We start from the raw sequence: 26,706 nt of genomic DNA, 5'->3' as shown, positions 1-26,706 counted from the left end.
TCCAGTTGTGTTACGGAATTGTATGTTCCAAACAAATGCCCAGGCTTTCCAGATCTGGCTATTTCAAGGTGGTGTCCCGTATCTAAAACCATGTGGGGCAACTGGGTCGCTCATTCGGTTAAGTGTCTGCCTTCAGTTCAGATCAATATCCTTCAGCCTTGGGATTGAGTCCTGTGTCAGGCTCCCTGCTCAGCGAGGAGTCTGCTTCTTCCTCTCCCTCTGCCTCTTCCCCTACTCGTGCTCTCACTCTCTGATAAATAAAGTCTTTAAAAGAATAAGAAAATAAAATAATGTAATGTGGTATTTATCCCCTATTTGAAGATTCTATTGAAAGTATGGAATTTTAAAAAATTAATTGTATACTCCCCACAGTGTTTTAAAAACATTTTGGAGGAGCACCTGGGTGGCTCAGACATTAAGCATCTGCCTTTGGCTCAGGTCATGATTCTGGGGTCCTGGGATCGAGTCCTGCATTGGGCTCCTTGCTCTGCAAGCCAGCTTCTCCCTCTCCCACTCCTTCTGCTTGTGTTCCCTCCCTTGCTGTGTCTCTCTGTCAAATAAATAAATAAAACCTTAGAAGAAACATTTTGGAAAGTGATCCTGTTTATCTGCCACTGAGGGCAGTGGACTTAAAAGTGATTTAATAAGTACCAGACTTTTAAAAAAAGATGTTATTTATTTATTTGACAGAGAGAGAGAGAGAGAGAGAGCACACAAGTAGGGGCAATAGCAAGCAGAGGAAGAAGCAGGCTCCTCGCTGAGCAAGAAGCCTGATGTAGGACCCAACCCCAGGACTCTGGGATCATGACCAGAGCCGAAGGCAGACACTTAACCGACTGAGCCACCTAGGCGTCCCTAAGTATCAGACTTTTAACCAGAAAAACTGAGAGGGGCTTAATGATACCTCCTTTGTTCTTCATTTCTAAGGGTTCAAGTATTCATGATTGTAATGTAATTGTGATTTTCTTGACTCATTGTTCTTAATTCATATGAAGAGAACACATCCATTTTCCATGGGTTTTGAAAATAGAAGACTTTGACTTCCCAGTCATGGCATTCAGATCAACTAGCAAAGCTCAAATTCACCCTTGTGGTTGCATCTGGGGGGCTCAGCCGGTTGAGCATCTGGCTTCAGCTCAGGTCATGATCCCAGGGTCATGGGATTGAGTCCCGCATCAGGCTCCTTGCTCAGTGGGGAGCCTGCTTCTCCCTCTGCCTGCTGCTCCCCGTGCTTGTGCTCTCTCTCTCTCTCTCTCAAATAAATACATAAAATCTTAAAAAAAAAAGACTCACCCTTGTGTGTTTAAAGGCTTTATAATTGTGGCAGAGTTCTTTCCCACTGGGTTCTGGTGGATTCCAAATGAAAAGGGTAAACCAGAATCTAGGTAGAGCCTGAAGTTTGAAATGTATAAGCCAGCCTATGAAATGCTTCCTCTTTCCTGACCTTTCCAGAGAGACCGTAGCAATGAATCAGAGACGAAACCGCACTAGGTTCACAGAAGATCAACTGAAAATCCTCATCAAGGCATTTGACCAAAATCCTTACCCAGGTTATGCTACCAAACAAAGACTGGCTTTGGAAGTCAACACTGATGAGTCTAGAGTCCAGGTAAATCACAAATTCTATATCTTCAAGACTAAAAGTGGAAAAGGAGGAGAAGGAACCTGTTGATCGAGCAGAGCTATATACCAGTCTTCAAAGGGCTTTGTATGGAGTATCTTTTGGGGGGGGCAACCAAGCAAAGTTCATTGAGTGATAGTACAGAGCAGAAGAGGGAGGGGACCCAAGAGGGCTGCCGTGAGGCATCCTGACTGACACCCAGAACTGACAAGGATGTTGCTCTTTGTCTGACTTCACAAATGTGGGTACTGAGGACGAAAGAGCTTGCAGGAGTGGGAAGGAGGCGGGCAGGTACTCCTCCAGGGAAGAGGAAATGCTTGGACTAGCTGTAAAATAGAGAATTGCAGCATCTACTTATTAACTTAAAAGATGATTATAGTCCTGTTGGGACCAGACTGTGGAGATGCTAAATGCCAAGCCTTGACCTAAGACTTCAGCAGATGTGACAGGTATCAGCAACAATCCTGAGCTTTGGTCTAGTAAGAATCATACACACGCCCTTGAAGAAAGGCAGTGATGGGGTTGAGATGACATCAGCATACTTAATTCTCTCGTTTTGTTTTCCTCACTTAAGATTTGGTTTCAGAATCGAAGAGCTAGGCACCAATCCCAGAAAAATTCAGAACCCGATGAGGACTTAGAATCAAGCCAAGACCAAGATCATGCTGAAGAGGAGATTCAGAGTAAATAGTCTGCGCCAGTCCTGGTCCCTGGCAGGGCCTCTCGGGTGACCAAGTGCCTCTGCGCTGGAGCTAGCTCCTGCTCTGAGCAGGAAAGAATGTTCTCTCTCTGGACCTCCTTCCTACTCAGGTCTTCTGGTTCAGGGTTCAGCACGGCCCCTGGAAAGCCTTCCCTTCATGGTTCATGAACCTTCATCTTTTTTTTTCTTTCACACTTTATTTATTTATATGAGAGAGAGAGGGAGGAAGAGAGAGAGCAAGGGAGTGGGGTGAGGCCCAGAGGGAGCAGACTCCCTGCAGAGCAGGGAGCCCAATGGTGGGGCTCGAACCCGGGACTCCAGGATCATGACCTGAGCCAAAGTCTGACACTTAAACTGACTGAACCATCCGGGCGCCCTGGTTCATGGACCTGAGACTCTCCTCTGTTTACATTCTTTCCACTGGAAAGAACCAGCAACCTAGCCGTATACTGCATCTCTTCTAGAACTTTCTCCCTGTAATAAGCTGGGGCAAGGCCCTCTTAAGGAGAAGCAACAGGCTCCAAATTAGATGGTAGACAGAGTGGGGCATGTTTGGGCTCCTTGTCTGAGTATGTAAACTGACCTCTGAAATGTTCCTTGACCCTCAATCTCACATCTGTCCCAGGCAGAGAAGACAGACGGCGCCGTTCCAGCTACACTCCCTCACAGCTACACACCCTCATTCAGGCCTTTACGAACAACCCTTATCCTGGCATCGATACCAGAGAGCAACTCGCTAAAGAAATTGGCATTCCAGAGTCAAGAGTCCAGGTAAGTGATGAAGAATTCGACTGGTCCACGTCCTAGAGACAGAGACGTATGGGAAGGGGAGCCACGCGGACATGACAGGCACATTCCCTCTCCAGAGCCTTTCCACAAGCTGTTCCCTCCATCTGGCAGGTTCCAGCCCAGGATCCCTCACAGTCAGCTCTCACCCCCTTCAGTTGTTTTTTGTTGTAATCAATGTCCTTTTTTTTCATCTTTTCACTGCATCTATTGCTAATATTAAATTTAAAAAAAACTTCATTCTCCGTTCTCCAGTGGCTCTCATCCCTCTTGTCCACATACCTGATCCATTTCCTCAGGACCAGTTCAAAACTGAGCCTGTCCACTGCCATTTTCACAGGAAGCAACCAGTGCAAGGGATGTAGCAGAAGGTCGGAGGAAGGCAACAGTATTGTCCAGGTTTCACCCAAAGGCAAGCTGGGTAGAGAGTCACAGAATTCAGACAAAAGGACTCGTGGCCTCTCAGTGACATAGTCTAACTAAAGTGGGCTGGAGAGGGGATAGGGTAGTCCACCAGAGCTTTTAGTGAATGCCTCAAACTTGGAAGAAACGATACTTCTTGGGGAGGACCAGGGAGACAGTCTTCTGGAAATTTCCATAACTCTCCCATGTTGGGAGGTGTGGAAAATCAAGAGGGCACCAAAGAGCCTCACTCGTTTTGGCAGAAAAACTTAACTGTAGCACGAGGAAGTCACAAAAATGCCGCCCACATTGCAAAAGGCTACAAAACGATGCCCCATTTCACAAGCACCGGGATCACAGACTAGAGTGGTGGGGATCACACTCCTGACACGGAAACTATGAGATGCAAAAGCAAGGAGAGTGGCCTTTCAGGGGGAAACACTCACATCCATACAGACTTGAGTCCAGGTCAGATGACCTGGTGGGTACCACAGAGCAGCTGGCCACACTGGCATGTCACATAGAAAGGACTTGAAATAAGCAGCTAGAAGAAGAGAATGGCAGGAAACTGTTCCAGGGCTCTCAGGAATTAATGGCAGTACCGGGGACAGCTGCAGAAGCAATGGCACCGAAGAAGTTTCCTGTTCACTGGCCAGTTGGACAGGGGGACGAGGACCCAGGAGGCAGATGAAGGGAGCAAAGATGGGGTCCTGAATGGGAGTCTGGAGGCTGGTCAGAATGAGTGCGCACTGCACACCACCGAAGATGCCACTCTGGGCCGGGGGAGGGTCCAGATGATGAAGGAGTAGGGCGACCCTAAGTTTGTCTCACCGCTCAAATACAACTAGATAGTTACCAAATCATTCTCAGCACCTGAGAAATCAGTCAGAGGTCTGAGGAAACAAATACTCCAATTCTACAAGTAGAAAAACAACCACCTTTTGGAAGGTAGAAGTTGTTTTTCTTCTTCCGTTTCTTCTTTTCTGGACAAAGTGATGAGGAGAAATTCATCCCATAAGAAAGAAGAGGAGATAGTGCTCGCAGCCAGGGATTTAATCAGCATGGATAGAAGGAAGATGTCTGAACGGGAATTTAAAACAATGATTATAAAGATGCTAGCTGGGCTGGAAAAAAGCAGCCAGAGTCCCTCATTGTAGAGACAGCTCTGGACCCCAAATCGGGGAGGCGGCAGATGCAGGTGGGGGTTCCTGACTGAGGGTGGTTGGGGGGAACAGCCTCACAGTAGCCATCCCAGGGGCCCAGGAAAATAAATGGCCTTCAGGTCACCATGGGCTCTTCCCAGCGGGGATGGGAAGGCAGTCTCCCAGAGGAGGTCCGCTGATGCCTGAGTGGTAGAAGGCACAGAGGTCCTCCTATCGACAGTGGCCCTTTTTGGCTAAGTGTCAGCAATACAGGGAAGTTGGATTTGTCTTCCGTGACCTGGGGTCCATCCTTGGGCAGGCAGATCTTCTTGATAAGAGACCAGGTTTTGAACCTTTGAGAGTTTCTCTGCTCTTTGTGAAAGCCTCCCCAGAAGGTCACCTCCCCGGTGACCCTGTCTGGGAAAAGGAGATTCATCATCAGTCTCCCCTCTACCAACCACAACCGTTTGGACCACACCAGGGGCCTTGGCCTCCCTGAATTGGGCCTTTGCCCAGGGAGGAGGTGGGGGACTCAGCAGTGGTAGAATCATTAGACCCTTGATTCTGGAGGACCTCTGTGAAGAGCTGACTTGGGGTCATCAGGCTTTCCATTGGCCAGGAGGCCACGTGGGCCAGTGGGACTCCTGTCCTTCTCATCTCCAGTCTCTTCCCTCCTGCTCTGGCAGTGAGGGCTGCTGCTGCTGCTGATTCTGCTTCTTTGGCTTCGGCATCATGGTCGCGGCACTGGCCACAGTGGGATTTGGAGGGTGGCGAGGAAGGGGCACATTGGATGGTTTCCTATTTGTTTTCTGAACAGCGCCTGGCACATGACGGTAAGAATTCACTGAATGAATGAAGGAAGGAAGAAATGTTACTTTACCTTGAATTCAAGCCAGACATTTGGCTAAAGTCTTTAAATCTGCCATATTTCTCAACCTTTCTAATTATCCCATGAGGTTGGAATTATTTTGTCTACTTTAGAGATTTAACATTTAGCTAAAAAATGTAGGATCCTTTTACTAAAAAAGATTATTTGTCAGAGAGAAGGAGCACAAGTAAGGGCAGCATCATGTAGAGGGAGAAGTAGGATCCCCATTGACTGAGGAGCCCAATTAAGTGCTCGATCCCAGGACCCTGGGATTGTGACCTGAGCTGAAGGCAGACGCTTTACCAGCTGAGCCATCTGGGTGTCCCAGCAATGCAGGGATCTGATGGAGTGTGATTCTGTCAGAGTGGTGTACTGCGTGTGTATTTCCACACCAGTGCTCCTTGCAGTAACCAGGAACCGAATGCGCACGAGGGGTACTGATGCGCCATCCTCTCTGCTCTCTTCCTCCCCACTTCTGTGTCTTTCATGCTGCACTCGTACCCAGTGCCTGTGGTGTGCAAGGAGCAGGCCTACCTGGTGAGGAATTCATGAAAACAGAAGCTTGGAAAATAGTAAGGGAGATGGGCAAATGAACTGCAGTTTCGATGGTGGGATAAAGTCCCACAAATTCCCCTTCCAGACAAACACGAGTGAACAAATGAGTTTGGTACCAATAGAGAAGCAGATGCATCTGGCCAGAGATCGCTTCACAGAGGAAAACTTGATCTGAGGCTTGACAATCAGGGGAAACTCCCCAGGGGAAGACCCAGATAGAGGGGGTTAGGAAGGGCAGCATTGGCGGCAGACCGGATTCCTAAGAGCAGCCCTGCAGCTTCCAGAGAATCGCAGATCTGTCTATGGGCTGGTGAACTAGCGTGTCAAAGATACTTGCGGGAGCTTCAAGTGTGGACCACCTGCTTGTAGCCAGTTAAGATGGTGGACACAAAACCCGAATGTGACATCATTCGTTAGCCTGTGAACTGGGAGAAGGGACCCATCTCTGATTAATCCCTGTATGCTAAGGCATGCTCAGAGGTCTTGAAGTGGATTACACACTTGGAAAGTGTTTGCTAGAAGGGTTTATATTTCATCCTTTGGGTGGGAGGGACGTGCTTGAGGAATTAAGGCAGATGAGAAAGCATGCTACTGTTACAGCTTGAAATAGCTTCTCTTCTTCCAGAGTGAAGAATGGACTCCACTACGGAGACCAGAAATAGGTTGGACAATCAGGGAAAAGTCAAGGAGGCTGAGACATGGAAAGGGGTTAAGAGACGGCATGGACACAGACTGATAACACAGGGCACGGACAGGGTGAGGAGGACAGGGATGGCATGGAGAGGGAAAGAGAGGAACCAACCAGGAAGATATGGCGTGTTTAGCTTGGATGGCTGAAACGGGTGTTATCCAGCAGGAGGACAGGGTTCTAGAAGAATATAAGGAGTCCCACAAGGTGGGAGGTGTCTGCCTGGGATACCCAGAATGGATAGTTAGGAGGCAGCTTCCACAAGGCCCCCAAGCTCTGGGGAGGAGAGGATGCATCCCAGTGAAGGCTGGGAGATTTTACAGAGAAGCCAGATGGGAATGGCAGACTGACTTTTGAGTAATTGGTTTGGCGGGATTCTGAAAGAGCACGAGCTGAGAGAGAAGAAAACAGAAGTCAGCGGTAGAAGATGAAGTGAATCATGTCCTAATAAGGTCATTCCAGTATTCTCTGGGCTAGTTTTCTCCTCGGAATTCAAAGCTGAATATATTTTTCCTTAAGATCAAGATATGGGTAGGTGCTGAAAGAATGAGAACTATCTGAATGGCTTCGTCAACAGGGGACTAATTCTTTTAGCCATCACAAGCGTGGTGGATGGAGAAAGGGGGTTAGGATTTGGGTGTAGAGCCACATACAGGGCTATGTGTGTGCGGGTTTCCAAGACCAGCATTCATCTGCAGGGTGGCCTATACCGTCAGGAAGGACGTGAAAGTTTCCAGGATATTATGTGACTTTTCCAAAGCCTGGTTTTTGGACTCCACACCTGTGCTTTATTCTGCTTGCAACCTCTGTGAAAACCAAAAGTAGCAGCTGTGGGACATGAGTGTGTGTGTAATATATAAAAACATGTGTTTTTCTAAAGTTATGTTATTATAAAATGTATACATATATTTAATGTCTGTGTCTAATGTGCATGTATGCGTGTAATTTATGGGCAGAGGCTAGGAGTAGCAATCCATTATGTATTACTGTGGGATGAAAAATATTTTCCTAGACAGATATACTATCCTGGGTCATGGAAGAGGGTATAAAACCCATCATGCAGGTACTAGGTGTGAGGTTTGGAATTTTGGGCTTTATCTCCAGACCCAATAGACTTTCCTAGATATCATACGGAATGTCAGTGATTTTGAAATTAAGCCTAAAACAAACCATCCCACTCTTCCTTCTTCCTTATGACAAAAGCAACGGTGAAACTTGCGTGACATCACTTGCTTTAATTCTCAGTGTTTTACCCACTTAGATCTGGTTTCAAAATCGGAGATCCAGACTCCATGTCCAGAGAAAAAGAGAACCTGATGATCAAGACTGAGAACAGAGACAAGACCAGCAACAGGATCTCTGGGATGAGAGGGTTCAAGGTAATCCTACTGTCGTTCACAAGCCGAGCCTCCTGACTGTCCAGTCCTCCCACATGGTGGAGTCAACCCCAACTATCTCTTGGGAACTAGAAGATATTCCTACTCAAAAGAAGGATAAATCTGGAAGAAGGATAGGTTAGAAGGATAAAGAAGGATAAAGCTAGAAGACAAACCTACTCAAATGCCTTATCAGGTTCCATGCGGTAAGGGGATTGGTTATAGTGTCTGAAGGCTCTCCCCAAGTTATGGTTCCCCCCAAGGAATTCCACTGGCCACTTTCCCAGCCAGAGTCCAGAAACCCAGGAGAATGGGAATTTTGTTCACTGATGTCTTCCCAGGGCCTGTTACATAGTAAACAATCAGTCAACTTTTGTGGAAGGTATGGTTGACTTAATAGAAGAATCAGTCCTTAGCTGTGTTCTCCAGGGGTCGCCTAGTGCATGGCTTTCCCAGGGAGTAGTAAGTTCCACATTGGGCTAGGAAGGTGGGAGTGAGTTTACTTTCACGTTTGAATATACAAACTGGCTTCTTCCATTTCTCTTTCTTATCTTTCCCCCTTGGGCATAGAAACTACACAAAATGGCACCAGTCTCACTCTCAACTGTCTTATTTCTCCAGAGCGAGACATTCAGTATATTTTATGTCTTCAGCCTGGGGTCTAAATCCCTCTTCCTTTTTTTAAAAGGATTTTATTTATTTATTTTACAGACAGAGATCACAAGTAGGCAGAGAGAGGAGGAAGGAGGCTCCCCGCGGAGCAGAGAGCCCGACGCGGGGCTCGATCCCAGGACCCTGGGATCATGACCCCAGCCGAAGGCATAGGCTTTAACCCACTGAGCCACCCAGGTGCCCCTAAATCTCTCTTCTAAGCATACCTGCAGCTTTTCCAGAAGCTGAGCCTGGGGGAGACAGTAAACAGAGCTTGGGGGTGGGGGTTAGAAAGTATAATGTAAAACTCTATCTTAATCACAGCAAAACTGAAACAGTGCCCCATGGGTTAATGAGGTTAAAAGTAGCAGAAAATTTTAATCTTGTTTTTTAGACAACCGTTTCCCCCAGTAAGTTACCGTGTCTTTTCAGACCCCACCAACAAACATACTAGTGACTCTGCACAAGGCTGGAACTCAAGGTCAAGTGATACAGCCCCAGCCCATGAACAAGGAAGGCCCTGCGTTTCTTAAGAAAATGAGCCCCAGACCCCATCCAGCTTATCCCAGCTCCTGGAACATGCCCTAAGTTGTTTCCCTTTGTCCTGACATCAGGGGCTGGGTTTTGCTTCCTTCTGGCGATGTCTTTGCCCCCAAATGAACATGGGATGTATGTTTGCTCATTATGCACGCTCCTGCTCCGTCTTTACTCATGAAAAGTCATGCTCCCTGACCCTTTCCAGCAATAGGCATGTAACCCCAACTCTTGTGATTATAAAAAACTTGTTCTCTCCCCCTTCCGGAAGGAGGGTTTGAAGCTCTACCTCCCACCTCCTTGCCTCATCTAGCTGCCTCTTAGATAAATCCTTTTCTTGTTGCGAACCAGTGAGCGGCTCTGCTGCCTGTCAGGCAGATGGACCTGGGCTCAGTTACAGAACCCAAACTAAGGATAGATAAATTTTAAGAGAATGTACACAACCCAAATGAAGAAACCTAAAATATTGCACTAAGGCACCTGAAAAGAAGACATGAATATTATTAACAGCAGGTGGGCAGTGAATCCAGAAGTTGGAAAAAGAACTAAATAAAGCGAAAGCATAAATACTAAATGAAGATAAAGTAATCTGAGTAGTTTGGGGGCAAGGGTTTCTCAAGATAACAGAGTCAGAAAACGTGCCTGGTGAGGTGATGTTTTGAGCCAACAAAGACAGTAGGAGAACGCATGAACTACGTGAGGGTCTAGAGGAAAAGATTTCAGACAGAGTTCCAGGTAAGAAAGGGTCGGAGAGACTGTCTGATAGGGATGCTATTGAGGAAGGAAGTGCTCAGAGGGTGGGGAGGAGCGGCAGCTTTCTAGAAGAAAGGGGGAAACCATGAGCCTTTGAAAGGTTTCCAGGTGGTCTTAGGTTTAAAAGGGTATGGATCTGGGGCCCCTGGGTGGCTCAGTCCGTTAAGGTTAAGCATCTGCTTTCAGCTCAGGTCATGGTCCCAGAGTCCTGGGATCAAGCCCCACATCAGGCTCCCTGCTCGGCCGGGAGTCTGAGGCTCCCTCTGGCCCCTCCCCCTGCTCCCGCTCACATGTTCTCCCTCTTAAAAAAAACAAATAGAAGGGTGTGGGTCTGAAGAACAAACCGAGCCAATAAGTGTTGGGAGGTTCATGAAAAAGAAGTGGGTTGTGTGTCCAGGATCCCACCAGTCCTGGACACTCCGGGGTTAAGATGAATATGAATTTTCTCATCCACCTCGTTTGCTGTGAAACCCCTGAGTCGGGGTGTCTGGATGGCTCAATCTTTGGAAAAAAAAAAAGATGAAAAGAAAAAGCATTGTATGCTTAACCAACTGAGCCCCTCAGGTTCCACTAAGGAAAATGCTTTATCACTGGTGTCCAGGTTGAGAACAGTATCTACAGGATGAGCCATTGCGGTTACTTTCGGGAGTGGACTGGAGTTAGCAGAGATATTTTCTTTTTTTTTTTTTTTAAAGATTTTATTTATTTGACAGAGAGATCATAAGTAGGCAGAGAGGCAGGCAGAGGGAGAGGGGGAAGCAGGCTCCCTGCTGAGCAGAGAGCCCGATGTGGGACTCAATCCCAGGACCCTGAGATCATGACCTGAGCCGAAGGCAGCGGCTTAACCCACTGAGGCACCCAGGGGCCCCTGGCAGCCCAGGCCCTGTTCTAACACTTCACATGTGTTGGGTCACTGAATCCTCATGGTATCCTCCCCATATCAGAGATAAGAAAAAAAATGGAGGCACGAGGAGGTTGTAAACTTGCCCGAGGGCACAGCAAACTGCAAAGTTTGGCTTCGAACCCAGGCAACAGGACTCCCAAGCCCGTGCTCTTACCCATAAAGGAACGTGTGCTCACCGGCTGGCCACTGCGTACAACTGTGCAGCTTGTGCATTGCATGGAAACTCCCACCCAGGACGGAAGTAGGAGTTGAAATCCAGCTCACTGTCTGCTCACCATGCCATAGTCCCTGCTCTCTGCTCAACCTGCCTCAAGGAACAGATGCCTTTTTCTTCCCACAAAAGTGTTACACATCAGCCAAACCATGTATCCAGGGTCTGTCTGAACAGAGGGTGCTGGTCTCTAATTTGCACCCATCCATTCCAAACCCCAGCAGCTCTGGACGCATGGTTGTGGGGCTCTGGACACACTGGTTTTCCTGTAAGTAGGGCTTTTCCTAATCTTCCCCCAAATCCCACTGTGGCTCCCAGATCGATTGTTTTTTCTTTTCATCTTGGAGCTTCCAAGATTCCTAGGCCTAAATATTTTCCTAGTAGCCCAGATGTGGCATCCTTCAGTGGCCCAGCCTCCGATGCCCGTCACTGTTGGGCCACCCACTCACTGCTCAGTACAGAGAAACTCAAAAGAAGAGACACGGTCCTTGGGGGAAGACAAGATTTTCACACACTTAATAAAATATTTCCAATGTCATCATCATACATAAAAGCGCTTTTGGCACTATTCTGCCCTATCCTCTCTATGAAGAGAGAGATCTGAAGCTGAAATAACCCTTAACAGCCAGGAAGATGTGGTGCTGAGCACACCACACGCATGCGTGCATCATTCCACATGTCCCAGTGCCGTGCCTCTCTGGACATTTGAGTAGCATCTCCATTTCAACACCCCAATACTTACCCTATCCCTCTGCAGAAGCTGCCTCTCCTGTTTACTCGTTCCTTCAGTGGGTTGTGAAACCAGGCATCTGGGAGCATGGTCACCAATGCCTGCTTCTCTCTCATCTCCCATACAGTGGCCCGCCTATCCCTCTGGTCTATTACCTTAGATGCACTTTTCATCCAGAGCACCAACTCCTCCATTCACTATCTCAAAAGCGATCTCAGACAGGCTTTAAAAATAACCAGGATTCGTGGATGTACGTGATAGGGATGGCCAGAGGAAAGGCTGATATGTGGGAATCAGGTGAGGCTCTATCCAGCAGCTTAAACAATGTTGACAGTAATCTAGTTTCTCTTTCTCTAGTCATGCTACTTCCACTGTGTTGACATGATCCTCAGTTTCTACCTCATGATCTCCCGGTAGCCCCAGCCTCTGTATTCTGGGCAGGAACACACCATACCACACCAAATTATTTTGAGGACAAGAGAGCAATCATCTTTTTTCCAGAAACCCTAGCAAATGCCTCCTGTGTGCTCACTGGCTGTGCGTGAGATATGTACCAACCTGAGGACCATTCACATCCTTTTGAGGTCGCTGACTAGTTAGACTCTGGAACATTCTTAGAGTTGAGTGTAGGGTCAATTCTACCCAGTCAATTCTACCCAGGTTGAAATGGAGAGGGGAGGATTTCTAATGGAAATCTCGTGCAATCTCCTATTCTCTTTGAATGGTCAGAAATCCAGTGGCTCCATTTTCAAAATATCTAGAATCTTCTCAACACTGTTATCGCGGTCGGAACTACCATTTTCTCTCCCTTGGATCTTACAGAAATGTCACTGCATCCACATCTGCCCCCTGCCGCCAGACTCATGACAATTGCCAGAAACTGGAAAGAAACTCAATGCGAGTTAACTGGTGAATGAATACATAAATTGTCGTATAGCCATCAATGAATACTACTCAGTGGGGGAAAAAAGGAATGAACCACCGTCACTCAAAGAACATGAATGAGCCTCAAAATCATTACAATACAGAAAAGCAGCCAGACACAAAAATGTGTATCATATAACGGCACTTCTATAATAGTTTGGAAAATGCAAGTGAATCTATAGCGACCGAAAGCAGATCAGTGGTGTTCTGTGGAGGGGCTGCTGGAGGGCATGTGGAGGGATTAGAAAGATGCATGCCTCAGACTTTTGGGGGTGATGGATAGGTTTCCTATCTTGACTGCGGTGATGGTTTTGAAGGTATACATTTATCAGAAAGCATCAAATTGTTCATTTTAAGTACCTCTCATCTATTGTACGTCAACTTTGTATCAGTAACATTGAAAAAAAAATCAGAAAATCTAAGAAGCCGATATAAGACCAACCTCAGTAAGGACAAAATCAGTATCAAGGAATCAGAAGCCAGAAAAGAAGAGGCATTGATATGCAAATATCAGAGACTGAAGTTTGAAAATAGTCCCACGGTTGGCAGACCTAACTGGGAAAAAAAGGACAGAATGCACACGTTATCAGAGTCTTGAATGACCTACAAGTAGACACAAACACAGATACGGTTTCCAGGGTAGAAAGATAGTAGATGCTCATTTATAGTAATACATTTGAAAATCTCTGATGAGTGATTTTCTAGGAAAGGCTGAGCAGAGTTCTTGGGTATATTTTTAAAAATATTTCAGAAAAATATAGTTAATAGGGACGTTCCAGAGCATTAAAATAGCGGAATATTAGTTCTGATACCATATAACACTCCTGGTGCATACCCTATGTGGGGGAAAACATGCAGAGTCCCATATCCTCCATCATCCCCAAGCCAGGGATACAGTGGTCCAGCCTTAAACCTTGACTTTTCCCACACTGCCTACTTTCCGACTACCAGAAAGTCCTGTTTCTCCTCCCTCAAAGCACCTCCCCTGTCCACCACCTCCTCTGGCTTCCCATTGCCAAGTTTCAGTCATCTCTTGCATGGACCTTTGAAGTGGATTCAGTTGGGTCACTAGGGGCGCTGGCTAGCCACACCTCACTCCCCTCCCATTCAGAAATAGATCCCTGGGGTGCCTGGGTGGCTCAGTGGGTTAAAGCCTCTGCCTTTGGCTCAGGTCATGATCCTGGGATAGAGCCCTGCATGGGGCTCTCTGCTCAGCAGGGAGCCTGCTTGCCTCTCTCTCTGCCTGCCTCTCTGCCTACTTGTGATCTCTCTCTGTCAAAATAAATAAATAAATCTCGAAAAGAAAAGAAAAGAAATATATCCTTGCCTTCCTTGGAGCCAGCAGGGTGTAAAGCCCATGGGCAGGCGCCTGGGGGGCCCAGTCAGTGAAGCCTCTGCCTTCGCTCCGGTCTGGATTCCAGGATGGAGCCCCATGTCCCGTTCTCTGCTCAGAGGGGAGCCTGCTTCTCCTTCTCCCTCTGCCATTCCTCCCTCCTCCCCCTTGTGCTCTCTGGCTCTCTCTGTCAAATAAATAAATAAAATCTTAAAAACAAACAAAGCCCAAGGGACTTCATCTTATGCATGGTTGTATCCGGAGACTACAAAACTGTCCTGGGCGCATGTCAGCCGCTCAGTAGTTACTTGTGTGGATGAACAAGTGAGCAAACGAGTGGAAGCAAACGGAAACCTCACGTTAACACCGTCTGGGAGCCCAGTGGTGTTTCTAGACATCGTGCTGTCACTTGGTTTCTGTCCTTCCCTGGTGGCACCAGGAAGCACAACCCTGTGTGTGCGTGCGCGCGCACAGACACACATTCTCATGCACATAAGGCCAGGAGATAAAAGAATCACAAGGTTTTCTTCTAGATGTACCATGGATCAGCTCGCGTGAACGAAGCTGGTTTCCATTTCTTACAGGAAATAAGGGCTGGGGCTGGCTGTGTGGCTGCAGCTACCAGAGCCACCCGGGACCGCCATACTATGCGGATTTTCCGTTTGTTCAGAGATTCAAGGAGACGCACTGAGTGACCTCATGAGGCACAGAATAATGCCTGGCAGAGCGGAGCGCTGAATAAATATTTACGATTATTATTATTATTACTATGATCGTCCACGTTCTGAGCTCTCTCTGCTCTGAAATCGACCGCCTGGAGCAGTTGCGGGAACCACCGCGTCCCAGACCCAGAGGGCGCCGCTTGCTGCAGCTTCGTCGCCTGGTGCCCCACGTGCGCAGGACCGAGCTCACTTCCCCAACGTGAGCGGTCACTTTAAGGCCATATATATGAACGGACATGCCGCAGAGTGCTCTTAAGTCCCACTAAGTGCTTCAAAAAGGAAGCTCAGCTGGTGTCACTTTAAAAATAAGTACATGGGGAGAGGGGGTTCTTGGGCGGTGCAGTCAGTTAAGCCGAATTCGGACTCTTGGTTCCGGCTCAGCTCACGTTCTCAGGGTTGTGAGATGCAGCGCAGCGCGGGGTCCTCGCGGGGCAGGGAGCCTCTGTCTGAGATTCTCTCTCCCTCTATCCGCCCCACCACCACTTGCCCGCGTTCTTGCTCGCTGCCTCTAAAGAAATAAAAATAAATAAGTAAATCGAGCCATTTAATGGAAAACTGTTAGGCAGAGTCGGATAATATGGAAAACTCCATAACGGCGGCCCCGGAGTGTCTAAGGGGTGGGGGTTCCTGGGTTAACCCGGGAAGAAAGACTTCGAAAGGCCACCCCCCCCCCCCCCCCGCCCGCGGCTCGCTTCTGCCGAGACGGGCCACTTTATAACTTGGCTTCTGCCACCATCTAGTGGTCGCACATGGCAACTGCCACGGAAGTCCGCAGGCTCAGGCTCGCAGGTGTGAGGCCGGGTGACACCGAGCACACAGCACACGGGAGCCTTTGTCCCCAGGAGCGCAAGATCATCGCTCCCTCTTGGGCTGCACATACCTTAGCATGATGCACAAGTCCCGGTGGGCTCTTAACTCAACCCCCGTGTGTCGATGGCTTTCACATCTCCCTGCAACAGGAAATACATCTTTATTTTAAAAAAGAGGAAGAAGAAAAACAACAGCAACAAAAGGCAGAAATCTTGATTATTGAGAGCAGAGACTTCTCCAGGTAAGTTTTCCAGACCCCCCAGACCAGAAACTCTAGGGGGGGGGCCAGCACTGTTTCCCCAAGCCACCCCAGCCCCCGCCTCCCACCCTCATGGGGTTCTGACGCAGGCTCCAGTCTGAGTTCAGCCATTTAGAGCAGTGGTTCTCAAGCAGAGGTGGTTCTTTTTTTTAAGATTTATTATTTTTTTTAGCAAGTGAGAGAGAGTATAAACCAGGAGAGAGACGGGGGAGAGGGAGAAGCAGTCTCCCCACTGAGCAGGGAACCCGATGGGATCCTCAGACCCGGGGATCCTGACCTGAGCCGAGGGCAGCGGCTTCACCGACTGAGCCTCCCAGGTGCTCCTACTATTATTTTTAAGTCCTCTCTACACCCAACTTGGGGCTCAGACTTAGAGCCCCGAGACCGAGCCTCATGCTCCGCCGACGGAGACCACCACGTGCCCCAAATTACAGTGATTCTTTTCAGATTTATCATTTAAAAAAAATCAAGGGCACCCCATATCTGCAATTTAGGGGAACGCAGGTAAGTGACGGTGGGAAGCCAAGGTGGTAACACCCACATCCGTGCAGACTCCGTGTTGACCCTTAAAGGGACCATAGAACATGCCTCTGCTTTCCTTGCCTGTAAAATGCCAAGAGTGATGGTGTCTACCTGGTGGAAAACATCAGTGAGCAGGACAATTTATGATCGTGATAAATGCCAGGAGAACAGAAGAGAGGGGGTGCCTGGGCGAGGTCACTCTATGTGGGGTATTCCTGGAAGGCTCCTCTGAGGTGGTGGCGTTTGTGCGGAGGCCCGAGTGGTGAAAGGGAATGAGGTGTGTGCAAACGCGGGACAAGCACTTGAGTCATGGAAGAGTGACCCCATTCCGAGCTACAGGAGTGAACTCGGTGGGTCTGATTCACTCAGGCCGGTCCCATTCTCCTTGCTGGTGATTGCATTAGGGCCGGTTAGGTGACCAAGATCTGGGCAATGGGACATGAGACGGTGTCCGCCGAGAGGTCTTCGGAGAAAGTTTCCTTCACTCCTAAAATGGTGACACTAGAAATGTTTTTCCTTGAGGCTCCAGGTGTTTCTGCAGCTGGAGGGGGGTCTGGAGACCTCAGAGCCAGTCTTGTGCTCCCCGCCCGAACACAAAGCCCTCACATTTCTCTCAGCCCCCTGCACTCCTCTCCTTCTGGAGCTTTCTGCTGCTGAGAGAGAAGGGGGGGAGAGAGACAGAGAATATGAACAGAAAGCAGAAGGAAGTTCCTGGGTTTTGTCCTTTCCCCTTTGGGCTGAGGAGCATTGATGGAAGGGAAAGAGAAAATAAGGGAAAATAAAGAGAAAGTCGGAAAGAGAAAAGAAAGAAACAGAAGAGCAGGGTAGGGCCGGTGCCAATTCGACCTCATCTACACGATGCTGAGGCATCTCAGCCCCTGTCTCTGCACGCCCGTGAAACGGCCAGCGCGTCTATCACAGTCTGTCACGTTTATGCGAACCATTTCTGAGAATCAGCCCCAGAATAACAGTTGCCATTTCCTTCATGAATATTTATTTTGTTTTAAAAACTGGTGGTTTTGGGCACCTGGGTGGCTCAGTGGGTTAAGCCTCTGCCTTCGGCTCAGGTCATGATCTCAGGGTCCTGGGATCGAGCCCCGCATCGCGCTCTCTGCTCAGGAGGGAGCCTGCTTCCCCCCACTCTCTGCCTGCCTCTCTGCCTACTTGTGATCTCTGTCTGTCAAATAAATAATAAAATCTTAAAAAAAAAAACAACCTGGTGGTTTTATTTGAGTGACTGTGTGTGTGTGCACGCACGCGTGTGCCGTGTGTCCTGTCTCCTCTCAGCAATTTCAAGTACACAATACAGTATTGTTAACCACAGTAATTACAGGGGCCAAGGGCAGGCTGCCCCTGAAGGGGCCATTTTGGCATATTGATTATTTTAAATTTAAAGTTTCTTGGGGCGCTCAGGTGGCTCAGTCAGTTAAGCAGCTGCCTTTAGCTCAGGTCATGATCCCGGGGTCCTGGGATCGAGTCCCGCATCGGGCTCCCTGCTTGGAGGGGAGCCTGCTTCTCCCTCTCCCTCTGCCTGCTGCTCCCCTTGCTTGTGCTCTCTATGTCTCTGTCAAATAAATAGAATCTTAAAAAAAAAAAGTTTCTTAAGAAACAGCCAGTGCAAAACACACACACACACAAACAAACAAAACCCCCCGCACAAAACCTAAAACCCTCCGAGCCCTTCTGTCTCCGGAACACAGGAACTAAGTCCCCCGCGAGAGGGGCCCTGCCCGTACCGGCGGCGGAGAGACATTCTCATGGGCTGAGTTAGAAGCTTCAGAGCCAAAAGTCTGCAGAAACCGCCACCACTTGTCACTAACTGACTCCCTCGGGCCAAGTTCTGTTTTGAATTCTTCACAATCGAAGCTCCCCAACGCACGCTTGTTTACTGTCACTTTGTCTAAAAAGCATAAAAATCACTCGTCGGGTCGTTTCTTCGCATGGCAGTTTCGTGACGGGGCCTTCTGCGTGAGCACAGGACTAAACGCCGGGGTTTTCCCTCCTGTCGATCTGGCTCCTGTCAGTTTGATCCTGGAACCAGCTGGAAGCAGCCTGAAAGGCAGAAGCAGCTTTCCTGCCCGGTGTCACCGTGCATTAGCTCCCGAACTGCCCCGCCTCCTCACCAGAGGCTCTTACCCATGACCATGACCGTGCCCCCCTGCGGGCCCCGCTAACCACCCTTCACTCTGCTTCTGTGAGTCGGACTCTAGCTCCTTTTTTGTCTCTTTCAAAGTTTCCACGTAAGCGAGATGAGGCTGGATTAGTCTCTCTCTGTTCTGCTTACCTCAGCAGGATGCCCTCAGGTCCAGCCATGTTGCCGCCCGTGGCAGGATTTCTTTCCTTCTCGTGCCTGAGTAATATCCATCATATACTTGACTTTCAGTCATATAAGCGACATTCAGCAGAGCTGACTGGAACGTGGGATTTCTGTAGGCGTCTGCAGAAGACTGCAAAGCCATCGCATTTTCTGGTCCTAGTGTGAGGACTCTTAAGTTCCCGTTTTAATTGGGGCCAGAACATATCTGATGGGCTTTTTGGGGCCAGTGGAGGTTCAAGTCCCGGCTCAGCCCTTCCTTTGCCAGCCACACTGGTCTAGGCTCTGCAGGGGAGAGAGAGTCTGTGTGCCCCAGAGTCACTCCTTGAGATCTAAGCCACAGGCCACGGCACGAGGCGGTGGGCCTTTGGCAGGTAGGGCCCTCACGCTGGAACCAGGGCCATCATTCAAGGGACCCCAAGGGCACCCCCCCATCCCTTTCCCCACATGAGGACACAGGGAAGGTGCTGTCTGTGAACCAGACCCCAAATCTGTCAGTGCCTTGATCTCTGACTCCCGGGCTCCAGACCGTGAGAAAGAAACCTCCAGGTCTGGAGTATCCTGTGACGACAGCCTAGCCGTGAGGACCCCCTCTCCCCTCTTCTTGTCACGGGGAATCCACCTGGGTGAGGACAGAGGCGGGAGGTGCAGGGATGGGGGCGCCCAGAGACCTGCCCGAGCCCCCCCTGGCTGCGCAGTCAGACTGTGTGTGGGAGTCCGCCCAGCCGCATGACCACGGATATTGAGACTTGGCACAGGACCTGTCCAAGCCCCAGGATCCTCTTCTAGAACACGGTTCACAGCCACTCCCGGATCATAGGGTTGGCGTGAGCACGAAGCCAGTCGTCCTATAAATGCCAGCGCCAGATCCGGTTCCTCGGAGCCTGTTTCTCACAGTGGGGCCCGGAGAGCTTGGGCCTCAGGGCGCTCGGCTGCAGGGGCCTGGGGTCCCTGAGACTGAGGAAGCAGAACCTTCCGGCTCCAGCTCACTAAAATGTCACCTGCCCCATTTTCTTCAGGGCCTGTATGTGTCCGTATCCAAAATGATTTTTAAAGGTTGGTTCCTCTGCTAACGATCTGTCCTCCTGCCCTACAGTGTGAGCTACCTCTGGGCAAGGACATGGTCACCCTTGTCCCCCAGGGGGTCCCTAACCTAGAGCAGGGCTTGGAGAGGAGCAAATCTTCAATGTATTCTTTTTTTTTTTTTTTAAAGATTTTGTTTATTTTTACACGAGAGAGATCCAGAGCGAGGGAGCACGAGCAGGGGAGAGGGGGAAGCAGGCTCCTCACTGAGCGGGGAACCCAGTGGAGGAGTCGGTGGCAGGACCCTGGGATCACGACCCCAGCCGAAGGCAGATGCTTAACTGACAGAGCCCCCCGGGCACCCTCTTAACGTATCCTTGTTGAAAGGACAGCAGTGCTGAAAACCTACTCCGAGCAGCACCTGGGGGCTCAGTCGGAAACCTTGGTTTTTGGTTCATGTCATGATCTCCCGGTCGTGAGATCAAGCCCCCGCCCCTGTGCTTGATTCAGGGTCTATTTGAGAATCTCCCGCCCCCCCCTCCTCCTGCTCAGCTTTTTCTCTCTAAAATAAATAAATAAAATCTTTAAAAACAGTTTTGAGGGGCGCCTGGGTGGTTCAGTAGGTTAAAGCCTCTGCCTTCGGCTCAGGTCATGATCTCAGGGTCCTGGGATCGAGCCCCGCATCGGGCTCTCTGCTCCGCGCGGAGCCTGCTTCCTCCTCTCTCTCTGCCTGGTTGTGATCTCTCTGTCAAATAAATAAAATAGTAAAAAAACAAAAAACGAAAAACCACACAGTTTTGAGAGAGAGCCGCTCTCTGGAAGGCCCAAGGGGGGTGGGCGGAGCGAGGGCAGAGGCCGCGGCGGGGGGCGGGGCACTGCGGCGGGAGGATGAGAAAACGCCTCTGGCTGGGGCGGCGGGAAGAGGGGCGGCGGGGGGGCCCCTACCTGCGGGGTGAGCGCCCACGTGCTCAGTGACTTCTGAGGGACAGGGCGGGAGATCGGGCTCAGAAGGCCTAGGTCGGCGGCGGGCACAGAGCCGCCTCCTCCCCAGCCCTGGGTTCGGCGGCTCGAGCGCACGCGGACGCCGAGCCGCTGCGGGGGACTGAGGCCCTCGGTCAGGAGATGGCGCTGCCGGGACAGTGTCTACAGCGTCCCCGGCGGGAAAAGAGGGTCGAAAAAGAATGTGCTCGCTCCGGACCGACGCACTTCAATCCATTGTTTTTCAAAGCGGGGAGCGACCCCCCCCCGAGGGGCACCAGGGGGATCTCAAGAAGCGGAAGGTGGGGGCGCGAAGGCCACCCACACCCAGGCGCGCCGGCGGGAAGCCAGCAGCCCGGAGCAAGGGCGCCAGAGCTGGGGTTCAGCTGGCTCCACCGCGTCGGGACGGCGCCCCGCGGCCCCGGAGCTCCGAGTTCATCATTCAAAACTGTCCCTCAAGCCAGTCACTGCCGGGCAGAATTCCTGTCCTCAGAGAGCGCCGGCGAAATGGGTGGCAGAGGGTAAACACGATGACGAGGGTGTCAGTGTCCTTTAGGACTAAGCAGCGTCCAGGAAGACCCCCGGGGGAGAATGCGGGGGTCGGTCTGGAATGCAGAAGGCCCAGCGGAGGTGAGGGGGTCGGGATCGACCTAGCCTGGAATCTGGATTGCTGTAGGGGACTCCGAGGAAGAGTCCAGGGAGGCGAGGCATTGTTCTAGACGCGATGTGGTCCCAACGGACGGTGGAGCTGTGACGGGGCGTCGGTGTCTCAGCCGGTCTGGGGACAACTACGGCTGGGCCAGCGCAGTGACGGCTGAGGAAGCGCGCTGGAAGACTAGGAAGCCACGGCCCGGACAAGGGGCAACTCGCTCGTTTTTTGCGTCTTGGACAGTGTCCGTGTCTGGCTTCAGATGTGATCACAGAGCAGGTGTGTCTTGTACTGATCCATCTGGTTACACAGCGGCTTCTTCTGAGGTCAGCGAGCTGGAGGACAGTTGCTGAGGGCACCCCACGGCCTGGCTTCCGGTCCTCACCTGGCTCCTCCCAGAGATCAGGGGCTGCTTCCTCTTCCTCAGGAGCAATTAATGCAAAGCAGAGAAGGGGGACATGGAAGGGGACTGGAGAGGGGTGAGTGAAGACACGGCGCCATGTCATTTTCCAGACAGTAGAACAGCGTGAGTCGCTTCTGTCCTGCCGGAGGTCTGTGCCACTGAAGAGGCCCGAGTAAAGACGGCTGATGTGGGGAAGCGAAGGACATGGCGCTCTCAGCCTTCAGTGCAACCTTTACTCCGAGCAAGATGGGGACCACGGGCAGACTCTAAACGGGAAGGACATCCTCCGGTTTCCATGCAGGATAACTAGGATTACGAGGCCACGTTGAGACACACTCAGGGGCAAGAACAGAGGTTGGGAGAATGGATTGCACGTGGTGGGCTCTTGCCATCCTTCCGTCAAGAGCTGCTGGTGGCATGGCCCAGGGCAGTGCAAAGTTGTTGAATTTTTGAATATATTTTTGATGAGGATCAGCCCTGATCTTCTGATGGGCAATGAGATATGAGAGGAGTCAAGGATCCTCCTTGATCCGGGTTCTGCCGCCTGGGCAGCTGGAGGAATGAGATGCCTTTATGGGAACCTTGCAGGAGCAGCTGGCCGGGTGGGGGAGAGTGGATGTCAGCGGCTTCGACTGGGATTCGATTTTTCGAGATCCAACCGTGGGATGTCAAAAATGCCCGTAGACACATGGATCTGGGATAAGGTCTCCAGGTGCAATGCAGGACGCCCACCTAAGTTTGAATTTCAGATAAACAACAAGTAACTTTCTCATGTGTGTCTCAGAGATTGTACAGACATACTTACACATCAAATCAATTTTTAGTGGGGGCGCCTGGCTGGCTCCGTTGGTAGAGCACGTGACTCTTGATCTTGGGTTCGAGAGTTCAAGCCCCATGTTGGGCCTAGAGCTTGCTTTATAAATAAATAAATAAATATTAGTTTTGCAGGGGGAACAGAAAAATTTCCTGTACAGAAAAAATCCCAAATAATTGGTGCTAATTGTCTGCCATCAAGTAGGTGGAGCACAACGCTTTATGCTTTAGGGGTGGACTGTGCCTGGTAACTTCCTTCTAGACAGGAAATATGCAAAGGGAGGGAAAAGAGTAACTTTATGGGGGGAAAACCTGACAAACACTACCGTGTCCAGGTGGTCAAGCCACGAGCCACATCAACAGTATGTATTCTTTTTTTTTTTTTTTAAAGATTTTATTTATTTATTTAACAGAGAGAGATCACAAGTAGGCAGAGAGGCAGGCAGAGAGAGAGGGAGAAGCAGGCTCTCTGTTGAGCAAAGAGCCCAATGTGGGGCTCGATCCCAGGACCCTGAGATCATGACCTGAGCCGAAGGCAGAGGATAACCCACTGAGCCACCCAGGTGCCCCAACAGTATATACTCTTGATATGGTGTGCTAAAAAATGGCACTTTCCCCTCTGGGGTCTTCTTCCCCAAAACCCGTAACCCTAGTCCAATCATGAGAAAAGTACCTGACAGGCCCAGTTGAGGGACATTCGATAAAATGCCTTTCCAGTTCCCAAAACTGTCAAGGTCATCAAATACAGGGAATGCTGAAGAAGCTGCCACAGCCAAGGGGAACCCGAGGAGACGTGAGAATTAAAAATGTGGCGGAGTGCCTGGGTGGCGCGGTCCGTTGGGCATCCATCCAACTCTTGGTTTCAGCTCTAGTTGTGATCTCGGGGTCCTGGGATCGAGTCCCGCATTGGGCTCCTTGCTCAGGGGGAACCTGCTTCTCCCTATGCCTCTACCTGCCTCTCCCCCTGCTTGTGCTCTCTTCCTGGCAAATAAATAAAATCTTCAAAAAAAGAGAGATGGATAGATCTTTAAAAAAATAAGTAAATAAAAATAAAATGCTTTAAAAATACGATGCCATGTCCTGGCTGGGATCCCAGAACAGTAAAAGAACATGAGGTAAAAGTGAAGGAAATCTGAGTTAACAGTATGGACTTTGGTTAAACAACAACGTCTTGGTAGTAGTTCGTTAACGGTGGCAAACCATGCTAACCTAGGTTGTTGGTTATGGAGGAAACCAGGGGCAGGGTCTACGGGAGAGCTCTGCAGGCCTGTGCAACTTTTCACCAAATCTCAATCTTTTCTAAAACAAAGGTTGTTAAAAATTACCTGTTTTTCTGAAAGTCATAACCCGGGCATCCAGCACTTTTATTTGTGATCTCTGGCAACCCCGCTCAGAGCTCTGTGACCCAGACAGGCATATTCTGGTGGGATGTTGGTGATAAAAGCCAGGTCCTGCAAGAAACCCCGCGGGAGGGAGCGTGATGACGGAGCACCGTGTGGGCGGGAGGTGGAGATGGGCTGCCGGTGAGGTGTTCACTTAGGGGGCAAAATGGTTGGTGGCACTCACACTGTGGGACCGCTTCGTCTCTCCCGCCTCAGTTTCCTTGTCTTTTGAAGTGGAGATTAGACTCCCCCATGCCCGCCCTGGGGCTCCTTGGGTGGGGAAGTGAGTTGATTTAGATAAAGCACTTGTCATCGCATTGGGTGTAGACCCCAAACCCTGGAAATTAACTTCCACCTGAATTTATCAATCCTGACGGATATGCCTTTACCTACACACACGAAGGCACGTACTTAGGAAAATATCAAATATATGCCTACACTTTAAAAAACAGGGTATGCATTAGGTTAACATGAAATGTCCCCTTCTTTCTGAGCTGGGGAAACTGATCCCAGAAGAGCTCCACGGAGCACTTAGGGTGTGCCAGACGCCCTGGTGCACACTCGAAATAAGTAACGCCCGCAGATTGCAAAATCCAGTGTTGCAGTTCCTGAAATTCGGAAGAAGACCAGCGGAGGATGGGTCCAGGGGCAATTTGCTCAGCAGGGGGTATTCCAACACACGGAATCTTAAACAGATGTCTCCAGGTGCTGTCCACACCGTCCATATCTAAGAGAAACCCTCCCCATCCTTGATTACACGGGATGCATATACTTCTTGGAATCCGGCCTGGCCTTTAGCTCAGTGGAAAATTCTCGTGATGATGGTCATCTGGCAGTGGAAGAGACGGTCAGCTCCTCACTGCCTTTTCTCCCTGAGTGCGAGCTCTCTTGGCGGTTTTCTTTCTCTCATGTCGCCTCTCACGGAGCTCCCACCAATCCTCTCCCCGGCCCCACTGCCCTGGTCTCCCCACACCGCCCCGCCTCCCTCCCCGTCCTGTGTTTCAGGCTGGCCCGGAAGCGGCGATCCACCAAGTTCTCCACAGGATGAAGCCCCAGAAGAAATCCTCCATTTGCTCCCTTCTCTGGGGTCCCCGTGGCCAACCCACTGCACAGCCCACTGCCTCAGCGTCGCCATCCCCCAATGCCTGCCGGCGTCTCTACCGCGCGGGGCGCGTGTTTCGTGGCTCTAGACCTGACCACCAGCAACTCGGGCCTGGGAACTGGGCTGGCGCCTTGCTTCGGGCCTCCCAACTGGGCCACTGGTATTATCGGTCTTTTTTGGTCCCTTCGAGGCCATTCACCTGTTTACCCTTGCATTGCCATGGAAACAGGAATCTCTATTTTTGCCCTGCCAGAGGTGTCCTCAGAGTGGAAAATGGCAGGCCTATCCCACCACACACAGACACGTAAAAGGTCTAAATTCTGCCACACGGTACACAACAGTATATACAAGGATAACACAGCAGGACCTGGTGACTTCTCAGAAATGACAAAAAGGCAGAAGAGTTTGATAGACCCGTCTTCCTCCTTTGGAGTCACACACAGAGCCCGAAGCTCTGCTTCTGAGGCTGGAAGTCCAGGGTCAAGGTCCTGGCGATGGGTGCCTGGAGAGAGCCCGCACGTGGGCTCCTGGATGGCGCTCTTCTCACCACAACCTCGCACGACGGAAGGGCGCAAGGAGGCTCCCCTGGAGCTCTCTGGTTTCCCCACTGTGGTATAACGGACAGATGACGTTCTGTGACTTTCAGAGCGCGGCGTAAGGATTTCATGTTTTCGTGTACTGGGAAATGAGCGCCACACTACGTCTGGCTAACACCCGTCACCACACACACTCACAGTTTTTTTTTTTCCTTGTGATGAGAACGTTTAAGATCTACTCTTGGGGCGAGTCCCCTCCCTTCTCAGGAGCTTTGTGCTGTCACTTTGCTATCGCTCAGTAAACAGGGCTGGGCCCCTGGGTGGCTCAGTCAGTTAACCAACTGCCTTCGGCTCAGGTCATGATCCCAGGGTCCTGGGATTTAGTCCTGCTTTGGACTCACTGCTCAGTGGGGAGCCTGCTTCTCCCTCTGCCTGCCGCTCTGACTGCTTGTGCTCTCTCTCTCCCTGTCAAATAAATAAATAAAAGCTTTTTTTTTTTAAAGATTTTATTTATTTATTTGACAGAGAGAGATCACAGGTAGACAGAGAGGCAGGCAGAGAGAGAGAAAGGGAAGCAGGCTCCCCGCTGAGCAGAGAGCCCGACGCGGGACTCGATCCCAGGACCTGAGATCATGACCTGAGCCGAAGGCAGCGGCCCAACCCACTGAGCCACCCAGGCGCCCCTAAATAAAATCTTTTTAAAAACTCTACTCTTTTAGCAACTTTCAAACATGCAATGTGGTGTTATTAATGATAGTCACCTTGTGGGGCCTTTTTTATTTTTTTTAATTTAATTTTATTTTTTTTTTAAATTTTATTTATGTGACAGAGAGAAATCACAACTAGGCAGAGAGGCAGGCAGAGAGAGAGGAGGAAGCAGGCTCCCTGCGGAGCAGAGAGCCCGATATGGGGCTCGATCCCAGGACCCTGGGATCATGATCTGAGCCGAAGGCAGAGGCTTTAACCCACTAAGCCACCCAGGTGCCCCTTAAAAAAAATTATTTATTTATTTATA

General features: G+C 50.1%; 1 protein-coding gene and 1 pseudogene across 1 annotated transcript; one reads left to right on the top strand and one right to left on the bottom strand.

The window, feature by feature from the left end:
- The first annotated feature begins 1,465 nt into the window (after window positions 1-1,465).
- DUXA (double homeobox A) lies at window positions 1,466-8,092 on the top strand. The gene is made up of 4 exons (XM_045986831.1): window positions 1,466-1,609; window positions 2,196-2,304; window positions 2,947-3,092; window positions 8,024-8,092. Exons 1-4 carry the CDS (start codon window positions 1,466-1,468, stop codon window positions 8,090-8,092), a joined length of 468 nt encoding a protein of 155 aa, XP_045842787.1.
- LOC123931176 lies at window positions 4,793-5,430 on the bottom strand (annotated as a pseudogene).
- Window positions 8,093-26,706: the final 18,614 nt, after the last annotated feature.

The sequence above is a fragment of the Meles meles genome, chromosome 19, assembly GCF_922984935.1.
Source record: "Meles meles chromosome 19, mMelMel3.1 paternal haplotype, whole genome shotgun sequence".
NCBI lineage: Eukaryota > Metazoa > Chordata > Mammalia > Carnivora > Mustelidae > Meles > Meles meles.
Note: the sequence above shows the minus strand (reverse complement) of the source record. Positions and strands in the feature narration are given on the sequence as shown.

What these genes read in the sequence shown, in the direction of transcription:
- DUXA (XM_045986831.1), top strand. Translation starts at nt 1,466, where the DNA reads ATGAATCAGAGACGAAACCGCACTAGGTTCACAGAAGATCAACTGAAA. An exon ending in CTGATGAGTCTAGAGTCCAG is followed by an intron (nt 1,610 to 2,195) that starts GTAAATCACAAA and finishes TCCTCACTTAAG; the next exon opens with ATTTGGTTTCAGAATCGAAG. An exon ending in TGCTGAAGAGGAGATTCAGA is followed by an intron (nt 2,305 to 2,946) that starts GTAAATAGTCTG and finishes CATCTGTCCCAG; the next exon opens with GCAGAGAAGACAGACGGCGC.